Source organism: Nomia melanderi, unplaced genomic scaffold, assembly GCF_051020985.1.
Source record: "Nomia melanderi isolate GNS246 unplaced genomic scaffold, iyNomMela1 scaffold0115, whole genome shotgun sequence".
NCBI classification, from domain to species: Eukaryota; Metazoa; Arthropoda; class Insecta; order Hymenoptera; family Halictidae; genus Nomia; species Nomia melanderi.
The window spans coordinates 30,070-46,488 of NW_027475230.1; the positions used below are offsets into that span (position 1 = coordinate 30,070).

At 38.8% G+C, this 16,419-nt stretch overlaps 5 protein-coding genes across 9 annotated transcripts; 3 read left to right on the forward strand and 2 right to left on the reverse strand.

Moving 5' to 3' along the window:
• Window positions 1–48: 48 nt before the first annotated feature.
• Window positions 49–5,315, reverse strand: LOC116425137 (uncharacterized). Of its 3 annotated transcripts, XM_031972403.2 has the most exons (5): window positions 4,947–5,315; window positions 4,063–4,336; window positions 3,626–3,959; window positions 887–944; window positions 656–805 (listed from the first exon to the last, which is right to left on the reverse strand). In XM_031972403.2, exons 1-5 carry the CDS (start codon window positions 5,313–5,315, stop codon window positions 788–790), a joined length of 1,053 nt encoding a protein of 350 aa, XP_031828263.1. In that variant the 3' UTR covers window positions 656–787. The 3 variants fall into 3 exon arrangements, with proteins under 3 accessions (XP_031828270.1, XP_031828263.1, XP_031828269.1); XM_031972409.2 differs by lacking the exons at window positions 656–805; window positions 887–944 and adding an exon at window positions 2,526–3,549; XM_031972410.2 differs by lacking the exons at window positions 3,626–3,959; window positions 4,063–4,336; window positions 4,947–5,315 and adding an exon at window positions 1,892–2,031 and having other exon boundaries at window positions 49–805.
• Window positions 5,316–6,713: 1,398 nt separating this feature from the next.
• Window positions 6,714–8,751, forward strand: LOC116425133 (tektin-2). Its single transcript, XM_031972395.2, has 7 exons — window positions 6,714–6,942; window positions 7,012–7,174; window positions 7,255–7,515; window positions 7,583–7,753; window positions 7,813–8,035; window positions 8,128–8,351; window positions 8,503–8,751. The coding sequence occupies exons 1-7, from the start codon at window positions 6,714–6,716 to the stop codon at window positions 8,705–8,707; spliced, it is 1,476 nt and encodes a 491-aa protein (XP_031828255.1). The 3' UTR covers window positions 8,708–8,751.
• Window positions 8,752–8,759: 8 nt separating this feature from the next.
• LOC116425127 (U3 small nucleolar RNA-associated protein 6 homolog) lies at window positions 8,760–11,659 on the reverse strand. 2 transcript variants are annotated; one of them, XM_031972370.2, is made up of 10 exons: window positions 11,510–11,659; window positions 11,184–11,430; window positions 10,966–11,092; window positions 10,751–10,891; window positions 10,482–10,672; window positions 10,168–10,392; window positions 9,759–10,101; window positions 9,498–9,668; window positions 9,258–9,432; window positions 8,760–9,176 (listed from the first exon to the last, which is right to left on the reverse strand). In XM_031972370.2, the coding sequence occupies exons 2-10, from the start codon at window positions 11,273–11,275 to the stop codon at window positions 8,836–8,838; spliced, it is 1,806 nt and encodes a 601-aa protein (XP_031828230.1). In that variant the 5' UTR covers window positions 11,276–11,430; window positions 11,510–11,659; the 3' UTR covers window positions 8,760–8,835. The 2 variants fall into 2 exon arrangements, with proteins under 2 accessions (XP_031828230.1, XP_076230226.1); XM_076374111.1 differs by having other exon boundaries at window positions 11,171–11,430; window positions 11,510–11,658.
• Window positions 11,660–12,351: 692 nt separating this feature from the next.
• LOC116425140 (ubiquinone biosynthesis protein COQ4 homolog, mitochondrial) lies at window positions 12,352–16,393 on the forward strand. Of its 2 annotated transcripts, none has more exons than XM_031972418.2 (4): window positions 12,352–12,501; window positions 14,320–14,660; window positions 14,739–14,962; window positions 15,105–16,393. In XM_031972418.2, exons 1-4 carry the CDS (start codon window positions 12,483–12,485, stop codon window positions 15,283–15,285), a joined length of 765 nt encoding a protein of 254 aa, XP_031828278.1. In that variant the 5' UTR covers window positions 12,352–12,482; the 3' UTR covers window positions 15,286–16,393. The 2 variants fall into 2 exon arrangements, with proteins under 2 accessions (XP_031828278.1, XP_076230239.1); XM_076374124.1 differs by lacking the exon at window positions 12,352–12,501 and adding an exon at window positions 12,699–12,959 and having other exon boundaries at window positions 14,313–14,660.
• Window positions 12,741–14,222, forward strand: LOC116425139 (UDP-sugar transporter UST74c). The gene is made up of 2 exons (XM_076374126.1): window positions 12,741–12,889; window positions 12,982–14,222. Exon 2 carries the CDS (start codon window positions 13,008–13,010, stop codon window positions 13,677–13,679), a length of 672 nt encoding a protein of 223 aa, XP_076230241.1. The 5' UTR covers window positions 12,741–12,889; window positions 12,982–13,007; the 3' UTR covers window positions 13,680–14,222.
• Window positions 16,394–16,419: the final 26 nt, after the last annotated feature.

Below are 16,419 nucleotides of genomic sequence, written 5' to 3' on the forward strand. Positions count from 1 at the left end.
CATTAAAAAATATCAATTTTCAAGATTTATAGTCTGTTATTTTCATGGTTACAATAACCTTGTTACTATAAGATTTTGAACCGGCGGAGAACACGGTTGATTCAAAAATTCTTTTCTTCTCTTAGACATACGTTGATATATATTCTTCCTTTTCGAGGGTGAAGTGCACATTAATTTTAATTCGTCGTATGTATCGGTACACACATTTCCACTACTACACGCCGGTCTTTGATCGTAAGGACGTATTCGGCGATAATTAAACCTTCTTTGACAATGTTGCGTACTATGTTTGTATCTTTGTTTCAAATGCCTTGATAGGGGACAAGCTTTTCTTTGACACAGTTCAGTTTGGTACTTGAGATATCGAGAGAATAGCATTCCTAATTCGTCATAAGTTTCACTTGCTTTCGAGCGATGATCTAACCTTGTGTAAGCGCTCTCTCTTTTATAGACCAGATTTTCATATAATAAAGCGAAATCTTGATCAAAAGGGCTATTGTTAATGTCATTTGTTGGTACAGAAGATACAATACCATAAGTAACGTTATTGTCCGATTTAGACTTTCTTGTGATACTTTTCATTTCATTGAAGCAATTTAATTGTATCTCAACCGATGATTTCAATCTATCTTTCATTATTTTTAATTGCCTCGTACAATCGTGTAGTTTCATCTTTGATTCTGTTCTTTGTAATTGTTTTATTGCACTTAAGCTGTATCTATTTACTGCGTACCGAGCATTTTTCCTTGACTTTACATGTAATACTTGTGGATTACTTTTTACAATCTTAGAAGAATTGTCTAATCTAAAAATAATTAAAAACACACGATATCACCTTTAATAACCAAATTTCATTCTAATTCTGTGGAAATCATGTTTTACAGACCTTTGTAGCTGTTTGAAGTTCACGGTTGCGAAAGTATCCAATTCTTTTACTGTAGAATCTGAAAAATATTTGGCATTACAAATCAAAGTTTCCGACATAAGAGAACGGGGTGAATAATTTGTCTTGGAATTTGAAACTCTATATTTGTGTGTGCTATCATCGAACGAGTCTGTGTTGTGAAACTGAAATTCGATTGATTTAGAACCAGTATCAATTTGTTCATTGTAATAATCGTTAATGGTTCCCGAATTCCATTCGCAGAACTCTACTTGTTCGTCGTATACTCTTATTTCAGATTTCTTTGAATGCATTGGTATTATCAAAAATTTTAAATCTGTGTCTGAGAAGCAAACGTTTTTATCATTCTAAAAAGAAACATTAAAATATATTAAACAGGAATATAATTATTACAGATAAGTTTCTACCTTGTTGTAATCTGAGATTACAGACTCTGTATCGTATCTGTTTAATATTCGATTATATGACATTTTACATTTTGCGATAGACGATAAGGAAAGTGGGAAGGACATTTTTAAGGATAATCGTTTTCTCAATTCTACATTGCTATTAACGGTTTCGGGTTTATTTCCAGAAGAATCGAGTAACTTTTCTTTTTCCTGTTTAGAAAGGGGTATGCGTCGTGAGTATTCTATATTGTTTTTATAAATGTTCTATAATGTTTTAGTAATGTTCATGTAATATACCGGTAAAATGGTCTTCAATTCGCAATTATTATTTTCGTACTGCTTACTGGTTTGTCCCAGTTTTTTAAATCGTGAAACTTTAAATGCATTCGGACACAATAATTGTCGTTTCGTGTGTGATTTGTTATCATGTTCACTCGATATGGGTAAATTACCATCAAGAGTTCTTTTCTTGTTTTGCCGTGTAAGACACCTTTGTTAACGTAATTTTAGGATAGCACCAATAACTGAATACAAATGCAAGTATAGTAAAAAAAAAATCTAGACATATTGCATGCATACAAATAAAACTGTATTGAACCTTTTGCAACTGAAAATAATTCTTTCATGTATATACCGATAGCACAGTATGCAGAAAATGATTACAAGTAAGATGACAAAGATTGGAATCCATATTGTCGAAAAATAACTGGCAAGATTGTCAGATTGATCATTATTAAGTTTATAATACTTTTTCCTGGTTTTATATATTTCCATTCCCGCTCGTTCGAGTTCTACGCTATAATTATAGATTAAGTAGAAACGTAATACGTTTTCCTTTCATACGTAATTTATATATATATATATATATATTTACCTATACACGTGCGATAAACTGTTATTACCGTTTTCGCTAACGTTGTGTAACATGAGGAGCTACAGAATATTTCTAATATACAAAACTGAAATGATTAGCAAAAGATAAGAAACTTCTAGTTTAATAGATTTAGTAGATTAAACGCATAGATTGCATATAGAAACTTCGACGAGTTACTTCCGAATTTGTTTATAGAATAATACAACGTTCATTTATTCATATCACACGATTACATCGATACTTTTCACGTTGAAGTTAAACGAAGTAGGCTAGAGTAGTAAAATTATGATTACAAACATACCTTTCATATAATAGGTTGTTGGTATTACTACGAATGGTATTTGTAAATAGAAAAACGTTTTTATAGGTTTAGTTTTTTATTATAGCTTTATCTTGAAACAAATTATTGTGTTGCTCAATGTTCATACATAAAACAGTAAATGCATTTTCATTTGTTACATCATTACATACGTTCACATCCGTATCATTTAAAACAATAGTGTCACCATTAAAGTATAATAAATACACCTTTTTGACAACTTAATACTTACAGAAGTATAACGTGTATCGATAATAAAAATATTTTCAGATTAAAAGTGGAAATATTTGAAACTCGTATGTATGTATAAGTCTTGTTCTTACAATGGCACTGTTTATCAATAGTATACTTTCTATGGCAGCACATCGAAAGCATAGCAAAATGAAATAATTGAAATTTGTATGATTCTGACCTATGCAATTTTGTATTACAACAGGGGCGATTTTATTAAATCTTTCTGTTACTTATAAATCATTTTATACATTGTACATCTTAATCTGATTTTGCGCAATTACTAAATACAAATTTTCTTTTCAAACGAGTAAAAGTAAATATACTTTACACCAAAATAAAATATTTATTTTAGCTTTAAAAACTTTCTAATCTCTAATACATGCATAACATTCAGTCAAGTAGATTAAAAAAATGTTACACAGTATTTTCTTTTCTTCTCAGTACGTTCAAGATCACATATTGAACTACTTGTATGTTTAAAAGTATATTGCAAAAAATACTATGAAAAGTATAAAGAACTAGTAACCTACAGAATTTTTGCGTTATAGTATAAATAGTGACGCACACTTTATAAAATTTTAAAAAACGAATCGAAACACCGTATGTTCATAATTGATATTTCACATAGTACAAGAGACAAATCAATGTAATATGCACTTAAGACACACACAAACGATATTACATATAATCGGTAGTCTTAGTTTAAAATTTTATTAGGTAGAAAGTCACTTATATTTACTGTTTTGAAGTATTATTTTTTAACACTACAAATTGTGTCTGTCTTGACATGTTTGTGATTACTTATTCATCACATTCATGATACGTAGCTCTATAAAAAGAAAATAAACATAAATTAACAGATACAAAGGAAGAAAACATAAAAATAATAATGAAAAAAAATTTACCTTTGCTTATCCATGTTTCGACGCGATAATCTTCGTCCATACTCGTGTGTCGTTAACGTGTAGCGTTTCGTATGAGGACGATTTGCTCTGAGTTCGCGTACCTCGGTGGTTTTAGCTTTTTCAACTTTTTGCATAAACTTTTCTATCAGTTCGGGGCAATTTAAGTTTTCTTCCGGTTCCCATGTGTCGTCCGCCGACGAAAATCCTTTCCAACGAATCAGAAACTGCCTTGTCTTGTTTTTTTTGAAATGTACTTCTATAATCTTTTCAACTTCAAACTCTTTTTGATCATCTTTATCGTTCTTGATCTCATCCGAGGAGGTTATTTCCTTGTCTGAAATCGGATAAACGATAATTAGAATGCAACCGAGTCGCATTAAATACATTTTTGATAACCGTCGAATAATTATACGGATTACAAAGAAAAACCAAAGTACCATTTTCAATTTGTTTTTTTGCATTAACTTTAGGTTTCTTAGACCTTTTATCCATCTTCAAAGATTTAGTTTTTCCTGCTTTTGGGGAATCGTCGGATTTCTTAGATTTGTCTTCTTCGTTCTCGATCTCCTCGGCTAAGAATTCTTCGATCAGTTGTAAACAATTCAAATCTTTCTCTAACTCCCACGTGTCGGAGCTTTCGTCGTATCCTTTCCATCTAACTAAGAATTGTCGTTTGCCTTTACTCGTACGTTGTCCAACAATTTTTTCCACCTATTCAGAAAAAACATGTTTTAATGTTACATTATCATATGCGGATAAAAACAGAAATTCTATAAATTTGAACATTAAAACTGTGAGACGAAAGTCGGTCATCAACTGTGGAGATTACTATGTTATTAAATTCATCGAATACCTTTATCAGAAAAGATAAATGTCTATCCATTTTCCATTTGTACAGGGAATTTAAAAAACATTCAATTGTATTAAACGGTAATAGTGGTAGTAGTAAGTAATAAGTAGTAAGTAGTAAGTAGTAAGTAGTAAGTAGTAAGTAGTAAGTAGTAGTAGTACTACTAGTAGTAGTAGTAGTAGTAGTAGTAGTAGTAGTAGTAGTAGTAGTAGTAGTAGTAATAGTAATAGTAATAGTAATAGTAATAGTAATAGTAATAGTTAATAGTAATAGTAGGAGTAGTAATAATAATAATAAATTTAATATTAAGATTCCAACGAAAACTACTTTTATCTTTCGTGTCATTCCGTTAGCGTCGTTCCGTTAGCGTCGTTTGCCCTGCGGGACGCCGCGCTTATCTGTTGCCGCGTAAACGAAGTACTGCACTATATATCGTGATAAATGCATAAATATTATTAAAGGGAGATGAACCTCGTATTCCTCTTCTTGATTTCCATCGTGCTTTATCGAGGAAGAAGCCTTTGGGTCGTCCTTTTTAAAACGTTTACTCCCTCTGCTCTTCCCGGTATTCTTGTTTTCATCCTCTTCGGCGACAACGGGCTGCGCGTCCTCTTCGTCGGCTTTCGCATTGTCGTCGATCCCTTTGAGGCTATGCCTGCCCCGAGATGGTCGCTTCTTGGTTGAACTTCTGCGCGACGTATCCATAGATTCATCGTCTTTTCCTTTCTTCATTTCGTCGCTTTCATCGGCGGTCGAACGAGGGACGCCATTTTCCTCCGAACCTTCTTCGCTGGTCGTTTCGGACTTCCTACGCTTACTCTTCATACTCAACCTTCGCATACTATTTCAGCCACCGACAAAATATCACTTTTCGTTGCGGGTTTCGTTCGAATTGAAATCAGAAATAATACACTTTCAGCCGAGTATTATGTACCCGCTTATCTACAAACTGTTTCCTCTCGACTCCTCTGTAAACAATTCGGAACTGCAATACAAACTTCTTGCGCAGTCGTGCCGAAGCAGCAGGAACTTCCAATCCAGCGCGGCAGAGGAAGGCCACCGGTATTCACTTTAATTTCATGCAATTTCAAATCGGTTCCTTTCTCGAGATCGTCTCTATCGTTAAATCTCCTAGAATTTTTTAGCTTTATTTCACCTACGAGTCTCGCGATCGTGCGCCTCGAATGATCACATTGGAAATTATATTGGTAGATTTCTGACTTTTGTCCGTTACACAGAAATTCAAACTGTAACGGTCGCGAGGCTACTACGCATGATGCAAGATCGAGTGGGGGTCCCCAAGAAGGTGGACTTCCCCCTTCTGTACTTACAAACGATTTCACGTCTGCGGTATTTTATTTTTATATAATAGTGTTTCGATAACAGTCCTAAAAATCATTCTCCGCTGAACAGTGGAGTTCCTTTGACAATACGAAAGATCGATTTCGAAAGTTAAGATGGCAAGCTCCGGAAGTTTCTCGATGTACCTACCACAGGCCAGGCGATGCGCCGAAGGTTTCGAGGGCCACGATTCTTCCTTATCGGATAACGACTTTCTTCGAGGCTCGCGAGGCACGTGTCGTTACACGCGTGTCTCCTACTCGAGAACGGCGAAAACGAATTGGCGACATTTCATAGGAACAGAATGAATAATTATAGAAAGTATTAACGTGTAACGATTATTATTTCATGTACCATTCGTTCAGACTGCATCGATGGTTCGAGTTCCATGCGTTAAGGACCGGTGTCGGTTCGCTGGCCAAGTAACTTCTAGGAACGGAAGAAATCCAAAATATCAATCTTTTTAGGCGTACAACGGATCTCTTTACAGGATTACTTCTCGACTATCAACGTAAAATGGATGTCTGATTCGTTCGGTCGAGTTCAGGTACACGAGCAGATGTAACTGCCAGTTGAACATTTACCCCCGATTTCTTCCCTTTGCCAATTTTACTTTTTCATTAGTTGGTACAACAATGTTTATACTTCTTATGTTTACGTAACTTACTACGGCCTGCTTTAATCTTCAAAGTAATCGGATAATATGTGATCCATTTTAATAATGAGTATTAAACGTCTAAAATCTAAATAAACGTAAATGTAAATAAACGATTTACTCTTCGAAGAACAGATCTCAATTTTCTTGTCTGTAGTAAGGAAGACTCCTACTTTTCTCAATTCTATAGTAATATTATTCGTCGTCGATACTAAAAGTAGCACAAGATAGAAAATGTATACATGCACACACGAATGAAATATAATAAAGTATTAAATCGATATCGAATTCGAAATGTACTTGTTTGCTACTTCGGTTGCTTTGGTGATCCTCTAATGACTTTGTTGTCACTGCCAGTACTGAAACACTTTTCCGGATTTCGGTCGTATTATTTTGTACAGACGGTAAATTGTTTGAAAATTATGGCTAACAGATCTGTAACAACCTATGAAAAACCTCTAGCTCATATAGGTAATTAGAATTTCCTATGATTTTCATCTCATTACTAGAACATCTTATAAAATATATCGATATTTATAGGATTAGCAGATTGGTATGCTAGCCAATGGGAACTTCAACAAAGTGCAGATGCCGAAAGTGCAGAAGCATTTACATTGAGAAATTCAGGGAAGATTGTTCGGTCGGAGACAACGGTGAAGACCATGTGGGATACGTACATGAATAATGCTCGATTTGCGGATAGGTAACGGACATTGCCGTTTAATTCTACCTACCTCTAAGATAGGCTCTACTTTTATCATATTATTAGATTTACATTCGCAGGATAACAGAATTATCAAGGTGGAGAGAACTGCTTCAGAATTTGTTAAGCAAACTCTTATCGGAAACTCGTCTTTTGAAGGATGAGAAAAGCGACGCGGAGAAGGAATTGGAATCTTTGAACTGTCCTCTGCAAGTAACAGCAGAATGTATTTCGATGAGAGACTGTCGTAGAGGAACAGAGCTTACGTACGATGAAGCTGACACAGAACTGAAAAAGGAACTTTGCGTCATAGAGAATATTAAACAATCGCTGACCGATAGGTATTACATGTTCGTTGACGTCGATGTAAAGGCGATTCCAAAGTTTACGAATAGAGATTTTCCGTAGAATTCAATCTGCATGGGAGAAATTAAATCTGTTGGAGGAAGTTAGATTTAAAATAGCACTGGATGTCGAAGACAAGTCCGAGACCATAAAAATAGACAAAGAAAATCTGAATTTAGACCGTACATGCGCAAACATCAGTTATAAACCAAACGCGTTAAGGGTTCCGAAAGAGTAAGACTTCTGTACGGTACGTTGATACGAACGCAAAGATACAGTAACATCGTTTTCAGTGCAATATCTTACGAAGCTTGGTTGGAACACTGCCAGTATTCGAAAACTTTAGCCGACAACGAATTGAGCGACGTATACAATTTTCGCGAGTCTATGAACGTAATGCGAGAACGCGCAAGAAACGACATTAAAGCTCAACAGGATGTAACGGACTTCAGTTTACGAAAGAGAATACATCAGACACAAAAAGCACGCAACGAATTGGAATGGCAGAAGCACAAAGTAAAGTATACAGGATAACCGTATCTACAGGAATAGGACAATACGGCGATCGAGTAATTCACGCAGAATTCATATCTAATTGTACTTTACAGATAGAAAAAGAAATGGAAGTCATGCAAAAAGAAATAGTGCGGTTGGAAGATGCTCTCTCACATAAAACTGATTCGATAAAATGCGTAGAAACAAGACTAGAAAATCGCACTTATCGTCCTGGCTTTGAACTCTGTCGTGACGAAGTAGACGGCGGTTTGAAAGATGAAGTTTTACAGTTGCGACAGACTGAAAAAGATTTGAAAACAGTTATCGAAGATTCCAAGTACGTGTATACGTTACGTACAGTGTACCAGTTAACATCAGCGTCCAAGATATCTTTTTCTTCGGGCATTTAGAAGATATTTCGCTCGTTACCATTGTACAATAACATTTTTCTCGCAGTTATTCTACATTATGTTTGTCTTCTTTTCTAGAGGATCGTATAATCGTTTAGAAGGTTTACTTCTAAAAATTCAGAGAAATTTAGACGACAAAGAACACTCGTTAGCAACGGACGTGATGTGTTTGGATATAAGAGCAACATTAAAAACAGGAGACAGAACACGATTACCTAATGAAACGGATCGCAACATCGTTCTTACGCGCATGGAAAAAGAAATACCACTTGAATCGGCATAATATTTATGTAATTCTGCCCAAGTCTATAAATTGTGTGTTTATTATTTCGCTCATTTATTTAAATATATATATATATATATATATATATATATTTGTCCTCCACGTTTTCTCACAACTGCTGTCGATGCTTACGTATCCGCACTCAAACAATCCAGGTTTGCCTTCATCAAACTGTATTCTGAAATGAAAGGCTCGGTCAATTCAGGGTTTAATGTTTTTACTGCCCTCCTATGTATATCTCCGACTTTTTTCGGATCTCCATGTTTCATTTCAAACTTAATGTAATCGATCCAAACACTCGCGTTACTTTTGCCAAATTGTAACGTTGACATTTCATTGCATTTTCGCAAATGTTTCAATGACATTTCTGGTTGCATAAATTCTAGTTCCATCATCTTTTTATGCATTTCGATAGAGAAAGGTGGTTGCAAGCAGAGATTATCATAAGCTTTTCGTGCTGTTTGTATGCCTGAAATAGGTATATCCTGTGTAATCCAACAACCATGGATTATATTACTCGTTAGAATGTATTATTTGTACGTGTACAAACTTTTTGTTAGAACCAGCCATTCGATGTAAGTAGGTTTTATTTCTTGAGCTACATTCGGATGTCCCTGTAAAGCTGCTTGGAATATTTCTTCTGTTCTTTCGGGATTTTTCGCTTGCATATGTAATATTCTCATTTTCCATAAAGGTAATGATTTTTCTCCAAGAATTTCTATTACCTAGCACACGTATGTTGTTATACACGCCTATACGCATTTTACAATACACGATTCTTATACTATACCTTAAAGAAAAGAGTTTCAACTTCCTCTTCTTGCCCCGAGGTTAATAAATACCTTAGTCTGGCATGCCATAAACTTACACTATTTGGTAAAGCCTCGGTAGCCATACATAGAATTTCTTTTATCTTTTTGTTGGTAGTTTCATCTTTCAGGTCAACATTTAACATATTAACCTACAGTAATCGGTGAAGAGAGGTTCGTTCGTTATATTTTATTTGTATTATTCAGTAATATAGCAAATAATAATTGGATGTTTGACTAACCCAATGCAAATAATATTTTTCTTTCAACTTTTTAGCTTGGTGAGCTTGAGAAAATGCAGATTTCAATAACTTTCTCTTGAAATTAGGTAGAGATCTGTCTTTTTCATTAATCTCTATTAGACATTCTATATATAATGACCACATCTCTTCTGTTTTCAGTTTTTTAAGAGCAGTTTGATATACTTTATTACAAGATGTGATGCGATCTCTTAACGAAGTCTGTTCCGAACTATCAATTTCCATAGCTGTGTCGTTAAGGCTAGGTTGAACAAGTCCTTCTAGTTCCCTCCTTGCCATTGTGTCCCACATTAAAGGTTCATGGGCGTATTCTTGTATTATATCGCTACATAAAAATTAAACTAACACAACTGTAACACGCGTATTTACTATACTATCTTTCTTTGTTTACCTAACAATTTTATTTTGTAGTTTCTCCGTGTTTTCGTGTTCCTTGGTAATGTTAAGCAATTCTACTATAAACTTGATATCCTTGATACATTTTGATGCTTGTTGATATACGATATAGGCCCTTTTTAAACCTATGCTCATGTCATCTTCCGTCGCTACTGGCGCTACAGGTTCGCCATTGGATTCCTTAGATTGTTCGTCGGACAGTGCTTCCTCTAATTCTAATCTGAACGATACGTAAAATTGGTTATAAACTAGCTTACACAAAGACGAGCGAAGAAAATATTTAGATTATCCGATAAATATTTAGAATACCTAAAAGTGTCGATAAATAACAGTTGAGAAGTCGGATGTATGTGTAATCCTCTTAACAAAAACTGACGAGCCGTCTGTTTATTTTTATTTTCTTCTAGCTCCCAACGAGCAGCAATGTGCCAACATTTTGGTTTATCTTGATGAACTTGTAACATCCGACCTAATATGTGGCTAACACTATTTTGAAAATGCTGCCACGTATCGTATTGTCATTGAATCATTAAAAACTAAAGAAATCCGATGGAATGTCATTATCTAGATATACTTACAACATGCTTACAAAATTTTATATAAGCAACCCAGAAACGAATGTCATCTTGAAATTTAAAGATGGCATCTTTATACAAATGATTCATTTTGTTTGTAATGATGTGATCGATGTCCGATTTCTTTTGATTAACACCAAATTTCTAATGAAACAATAACATTCGTTATTATTCTGTCGATAGCTATATAAAGATCTATAAAAATCGTAGTAACATACGTCTCTACGTTGCCTGATTAATTTAAGAAGGTCCATCAAGTACTGTATGTATCGTAAATAATCCTCTTTGGTTTTTGAAACTCGCTGAATTTTGTACTCATTTTCTTTCAATTTTTTCGCAATTCCCCTATAGAAATGTCAAGAACACGACTAATTAAGGTTTTCGAAGAAAAGGAGAAAGGTGATGGCGGTAGAAGGAGATAACCTGGTACAGTTACCGAATTTCATTTTTGTCGAATAGTTTGATCCTCTCCATTTGTTCCAATTCGGGGATCATGTCCTCGCATCGTTTATCTACGAACTCCGCCATAGTTACGGCTACTTGGTAATCAGTATAACAAACGAATAAGCCAGAATCGCCGAGAATTCGTTACTCGTGGAAGTTGGAAATTCAAGATTGATCAAAACTTATTCCGACTATTCCGAATTTATCGCAAGCACATGTTCCGTTTTCTGTTTACGGTTCTGAAATACCGACGGCATTAAAAACGTCTTTATACACTAGCGAACTCTGTTGAAATGAGAAATGGTCAGAGCTAACTACCGGATATAACAGGATTGACGAAAAAATAGGATAGACTGGACATCCGATGTGAAAGACGATGAAAGTCTTACGTGACACCGCCTTACCAACCACGTCAGTTGCAACCTTACCCACGGAACATATACCGTACACTCGTACTGTAGAGGACCGTCTAACAATCTTCTTCGTCTTCGAGCTCGTAGACTTGGCGATTTTCCATTTATTTCATTTTACGATCCTTTTACCAAGCACGTACATTTCATATCGCAGCCTTGCATAGTCGAGTAGTTGACCGTTCGATTCGGGTAGAGTCCGCTGATGCATCGAGGCATATTTCACGATGTCGGTATTTCAGAGTCTGCGTTCGAGCGAAGGAGACACGAAAGCGAATCGAAACGCGAAGTTATCGTTAAACGTTCTCTGAAAGTTGTTTAACTTTTGGTTAAGTAGTTGTCAACGACTCGATCGTTGGGTTTGATAACGCGAAGAATCTAACGCGAGAAATCAATAACCGTCGACACAGTGAACCGTATGTAATGAAAATAACGGCAAGTAGTTTTCCTACGTTCCCAAACTCCGTCGTAGAAGCGATTAGAAGTAGAATCGTGCGAGTAACGAACAGAGGGAGTTTCGGATGAGAATGAGAAAACCGAGAGCAAAAGCGAAAGCGAGAGCGAGTACGCGCGTGCCTGCGTGTAGACGTTGCGCGTCGCGTCGTGTCGTGTTCGCGTTCGTGTTCGTCGGGAACTACCAGACGAAACGAACAACTCGACGAACGCGTCGATGAAAAGCGTGTCCGGAATGAAGTAGAAAACCGAACAAACCTTCGTCGCACGATTCAAAGTCGCGTACACGGGATCGATTTAAAAGAGTGAAGTGAAACCGCGCGTACTTCCGCCGAGAAGATTCGTCGAGTGTGCGAACCGAGAGAAGAGAAAGGGCGAACGCGGAGAAGGAAACGAGAAGAAAGGAGAGGAAGAGGAAAACGCAAGAGATGTTGAGGTTAAACCAGAGTACGTTCCTTGACACGTGACACAATAACAGTAATTTCGCGGCAGGCGTAATAGTTTCGGAATAGCGATCGAGAGAACGAGAACGAGAGCGAGAACGAGAGCGAGAACGAGAACGAGAACGAGAACGAGAACGAGAACGAGAACGAGAACGAGAACGAGAACGAAGACGAACCCTGACACGCGAGTCCATCATCGGGATGCCGGCGAGTCAACAGAACGTTATATTTCCACGGGTTGGTTCCGCCCTGTTTTACGGGTTGTCGTCTCTAATGATCACGGTTGTAAACAAAACGGTGTTGACCTCGTTCGAGTTCCCATCGTTTCAAGTGCTCGGCATAGGGCAAATGCTGGCCACGATCGTCTTGTTGTTCGGTGCGAAGGAAGCGCGGTACGTCGAATTTCCTAACCTAGAAACGGCAACGTTCGGCAAGATATGGCCGTTACCAGTGATTTATATCGGTAATATGATTTTCGGATTAGGCGGTACCAAACAACTCAGCCTCCCCATGTTCACCGCTCTCAGGCGGTTCAGCATTCTGATGACGATGATTGCCGAGTATTACATTTTGGGCGCAAAGGCGCGTGTTCCCGTTCAGTTGAGCGTGTACACGATGATCGTTGGAGCGGTGGTGGCGGCGTTGAACGACCTCGCTTTCAATTTCGAAGGTTACCTGTTTATTCTGTTGAACGACTTGTTCACCGCCGCGAACGGCGTCTACATGAAGAAGAAGCTGGAGTCGAAGGAGTTGGGGAAGTACGGATTGATGTACTACAACTCGTTGTTTATGATCGTTCCTGCGATCGCGATCGCCTGTTGGACGGGAGACGCGCGCTCCGTCCTCGACTTTCCTCACTGGAACAACGCGATTTTCCTTCTGCAGTTTGGGCTTTCTTGCGTGATGGGCTTCGTGCTTTCCTATAGTATGATTCTCTGTACGCTGCACAACTCTGCCTTGACCACCACGATAATCGGCTGCTTAAAAAACATATGCGTGACGTATCTCGGAATGATTATCGGCGGAGATTACATATTTACTTGGTTGAACTTTATCGGACTGAATTTAAGCGTGATCGGCAGCCTGGTCTACACGTGGGTGACTTTTCGCAGGAAAGAATCACCGGAGCTGAGGTACACTCCGCTCAGTCAAGATCAAACGATCAAGCCTCAAAACGTGTGATCAGACCCAGCGATCGCGCGATCCTTGCTCTCGCGAGCAGCGTAGTCGTACGCACGATTCTCCGTTCTCTCCATCGATTTCCTTCTCTCCTCGAGAATTTTTGCAATTATTTCCGAGCGTTGGTCTCGTCGTTGTCGTTGTCGTCGTTGTCGTTGTCGTTATCGTTGTCGTTGTCGTTGTCATTGTCATTGTCATTGTCATTGTCATTGTCATTGTCATTGTCATCGTTGTTGTTGACGACAAACCATGATAGAGCGTACGAGTTTTCATCGGAAAATCGCAAAATGATCAAAGGAGAAGAGAATAGGGTGAAATGTGAGATAATCATACCAAAGTGATAAATACTTTTACAGTTATCGGGCTGCCATAGTCGCGACGAATGCGCGAGCCTTGCGATGTAAATTGCGGCGCAATCTGTAAATCTGTAAATCTGTAAATCTGTAAATCTGTACATTTGTACATCTGTAAATGTGTAAATAACGATGTAGAGACTAGTCGAGGCGTTTGTCGAGGGGCAAGCGCAACATGGCTATGATGGATGCGTCACGCGGCAAAGTCGTGTACAGGAAAGTTTCTTGAAATAAATTCCACGTGTAGAGGAAAAGAATGATCGACCGTTATTGTCCTTGATCGGTTTCAGGAAGCTCGATCCAAAGGTTTTTCAGCGACGCGTCGTTTGCGAGGGATTACGCGAACGATCGCGTCCACTTGTCGCGGGTGCAACGCGCGATACTGACGGTAGGTGCCGCCGCGATATCTTTCGCGAATCCGTTTCGCGGGGACATGATCGCGTGCCTGGGAGAAACCACCGGATCCGAAGGCCTCGCTCATTGCCATCGAAGGTTGCTCTCCACCGCCGAGGGACGTCGTATCCTCGAGCGAAAGCCACGCATTTCCTCCTCGACGATCGATCTGTCCGCGCTGAAACGCTTGCCGGTGGGGACCGTCGGCAGGACCTACCGCGAATTCTTGGACGCGAATGTAAGCCCCTTCTTCTACTCCTCTATCCTTATCGGCGCTCTCTTTCTTCCCCCGTCTCCCGAGATTCCTCTTTTGCAGAACGTGTCACCCGATTCTAGGCCGTTGGTCAGGTTCGTCGAGGATACCGAATTGGCGTACGTGATGCAACGCTATCGAGAAACGCACGATATTTTTCACGCGGTGCTTATGATGCCGACTACGATGCTCGGCGAAGTATCGGTCAAGTGGATAGAAGCGTTGCAATTGCGTTTACCGATGTGCCTCAGCGGAGCGATATTCGGGGCATATCGGTTGCGTCCAAGGTAATCGTCGAACGGCACGAACGAATCGCGAAGCGAACGTAAACGTTACGATCGCGTGTCTAACGGAAAATAGAACGATCACGATAACGGCGACGATAAACCACACACAGACGCGCGGCTGGACTTTTTTTCCGGATTTCAGGCAGAGGAAGCTGTACCTCGAGTATCATCTCCCATGGGCCATTCGAACGGGAATCGACGCGAAGTTCTTGTTGGGCGTTTACTTCGAGGAACGCTGGGAACAGTCGCTCAAAGATTTCCACCGAGAAATGAATATCGTGCCACTGGTGGAGGATCAACCGACGCCGGAACGGTCCGATTAGACGCGGTACGTGCCTGGCGGATCGTCGATTACCGAGTTCCTACTTAGTTCGCTTTACGCTTTGCACGCTGGTCGTGTCGTCTCGGCTGTGAACGTTCAAGCAGTTTTACGGGGATAGTATTAACAATATTTATTCGTCGTAACGTTGGAAATATGAAGAATATAATTTTTCATGGAATACGAGTGTTATTTCTATTACAAATTTCGATATCGAGTACAACCGTAAATGGAAAGGAGATCGTTCGATAGACGAGAACGCGCTGCAAGATGATACGGTCGATCGTCGAATCGAAATCAGGGATTTTACAAATTTGTTCGCTTGCATACAAGTATATATATATATATATATATACTTATATTTATATGCACCGGTGAATCGACAACTGTCGTTTCGATACACGTGTCGCTTGCTCGATGAAATTGATTGTCTCGCCTGGTTTAGAACGGTTCGCTCGCAAATTCTCTAGAAATACCGTCGCTCGATCGATGGGTCAGCCCCAACCTTCTTTGGATCGAAATGTCTGAAAAGAAACTGGTTACCGAGCGACCGAACGATCGGCCCTGCGTGTAAATTGTCGAGGATACCGATCTGCAAAGTACTTACACGCGACCCCTTCTGTCACCGAGTGCGTTCGTTTAGAATCGAAAGGAACGCTTAGCCTAGTCGAAAGCTTAAAAAAGTAATAGGAAACATCGATTGTTCGCGGAACCGATAATAACGTGCTTTCCTTGCACCGTCTTCTTACGAACCCGCACAGTCTTATTCTACTTACATGATACTCGTATATCGTAGGTGTGGCGTTGTATGGATCACCGTTTTAGCCGACACCGAAAAACGCTCGAAATATGCGTCAAGTTTCACGACTGGATGTATCGCCGTATCACCACCGTACATGTATATTGTCGACAAAAATATTCAGTCCTCGAAACTATTTGGGGAAAGGTTTTTCTCGACGATTTCCGGCCGCGATCACTGCTGTGCTGACGATAAGACCATAGCGCGTAATGTCGCGTCCCTCGATTACGATAAATCTATTAGATACAATTTACATGTATTCCTATATGTATACGTGAAGACCAAGTCCAATAAACCTAGTTGAGCATTACGAGTCGATGGCCAGAGCATTCTGGAGGA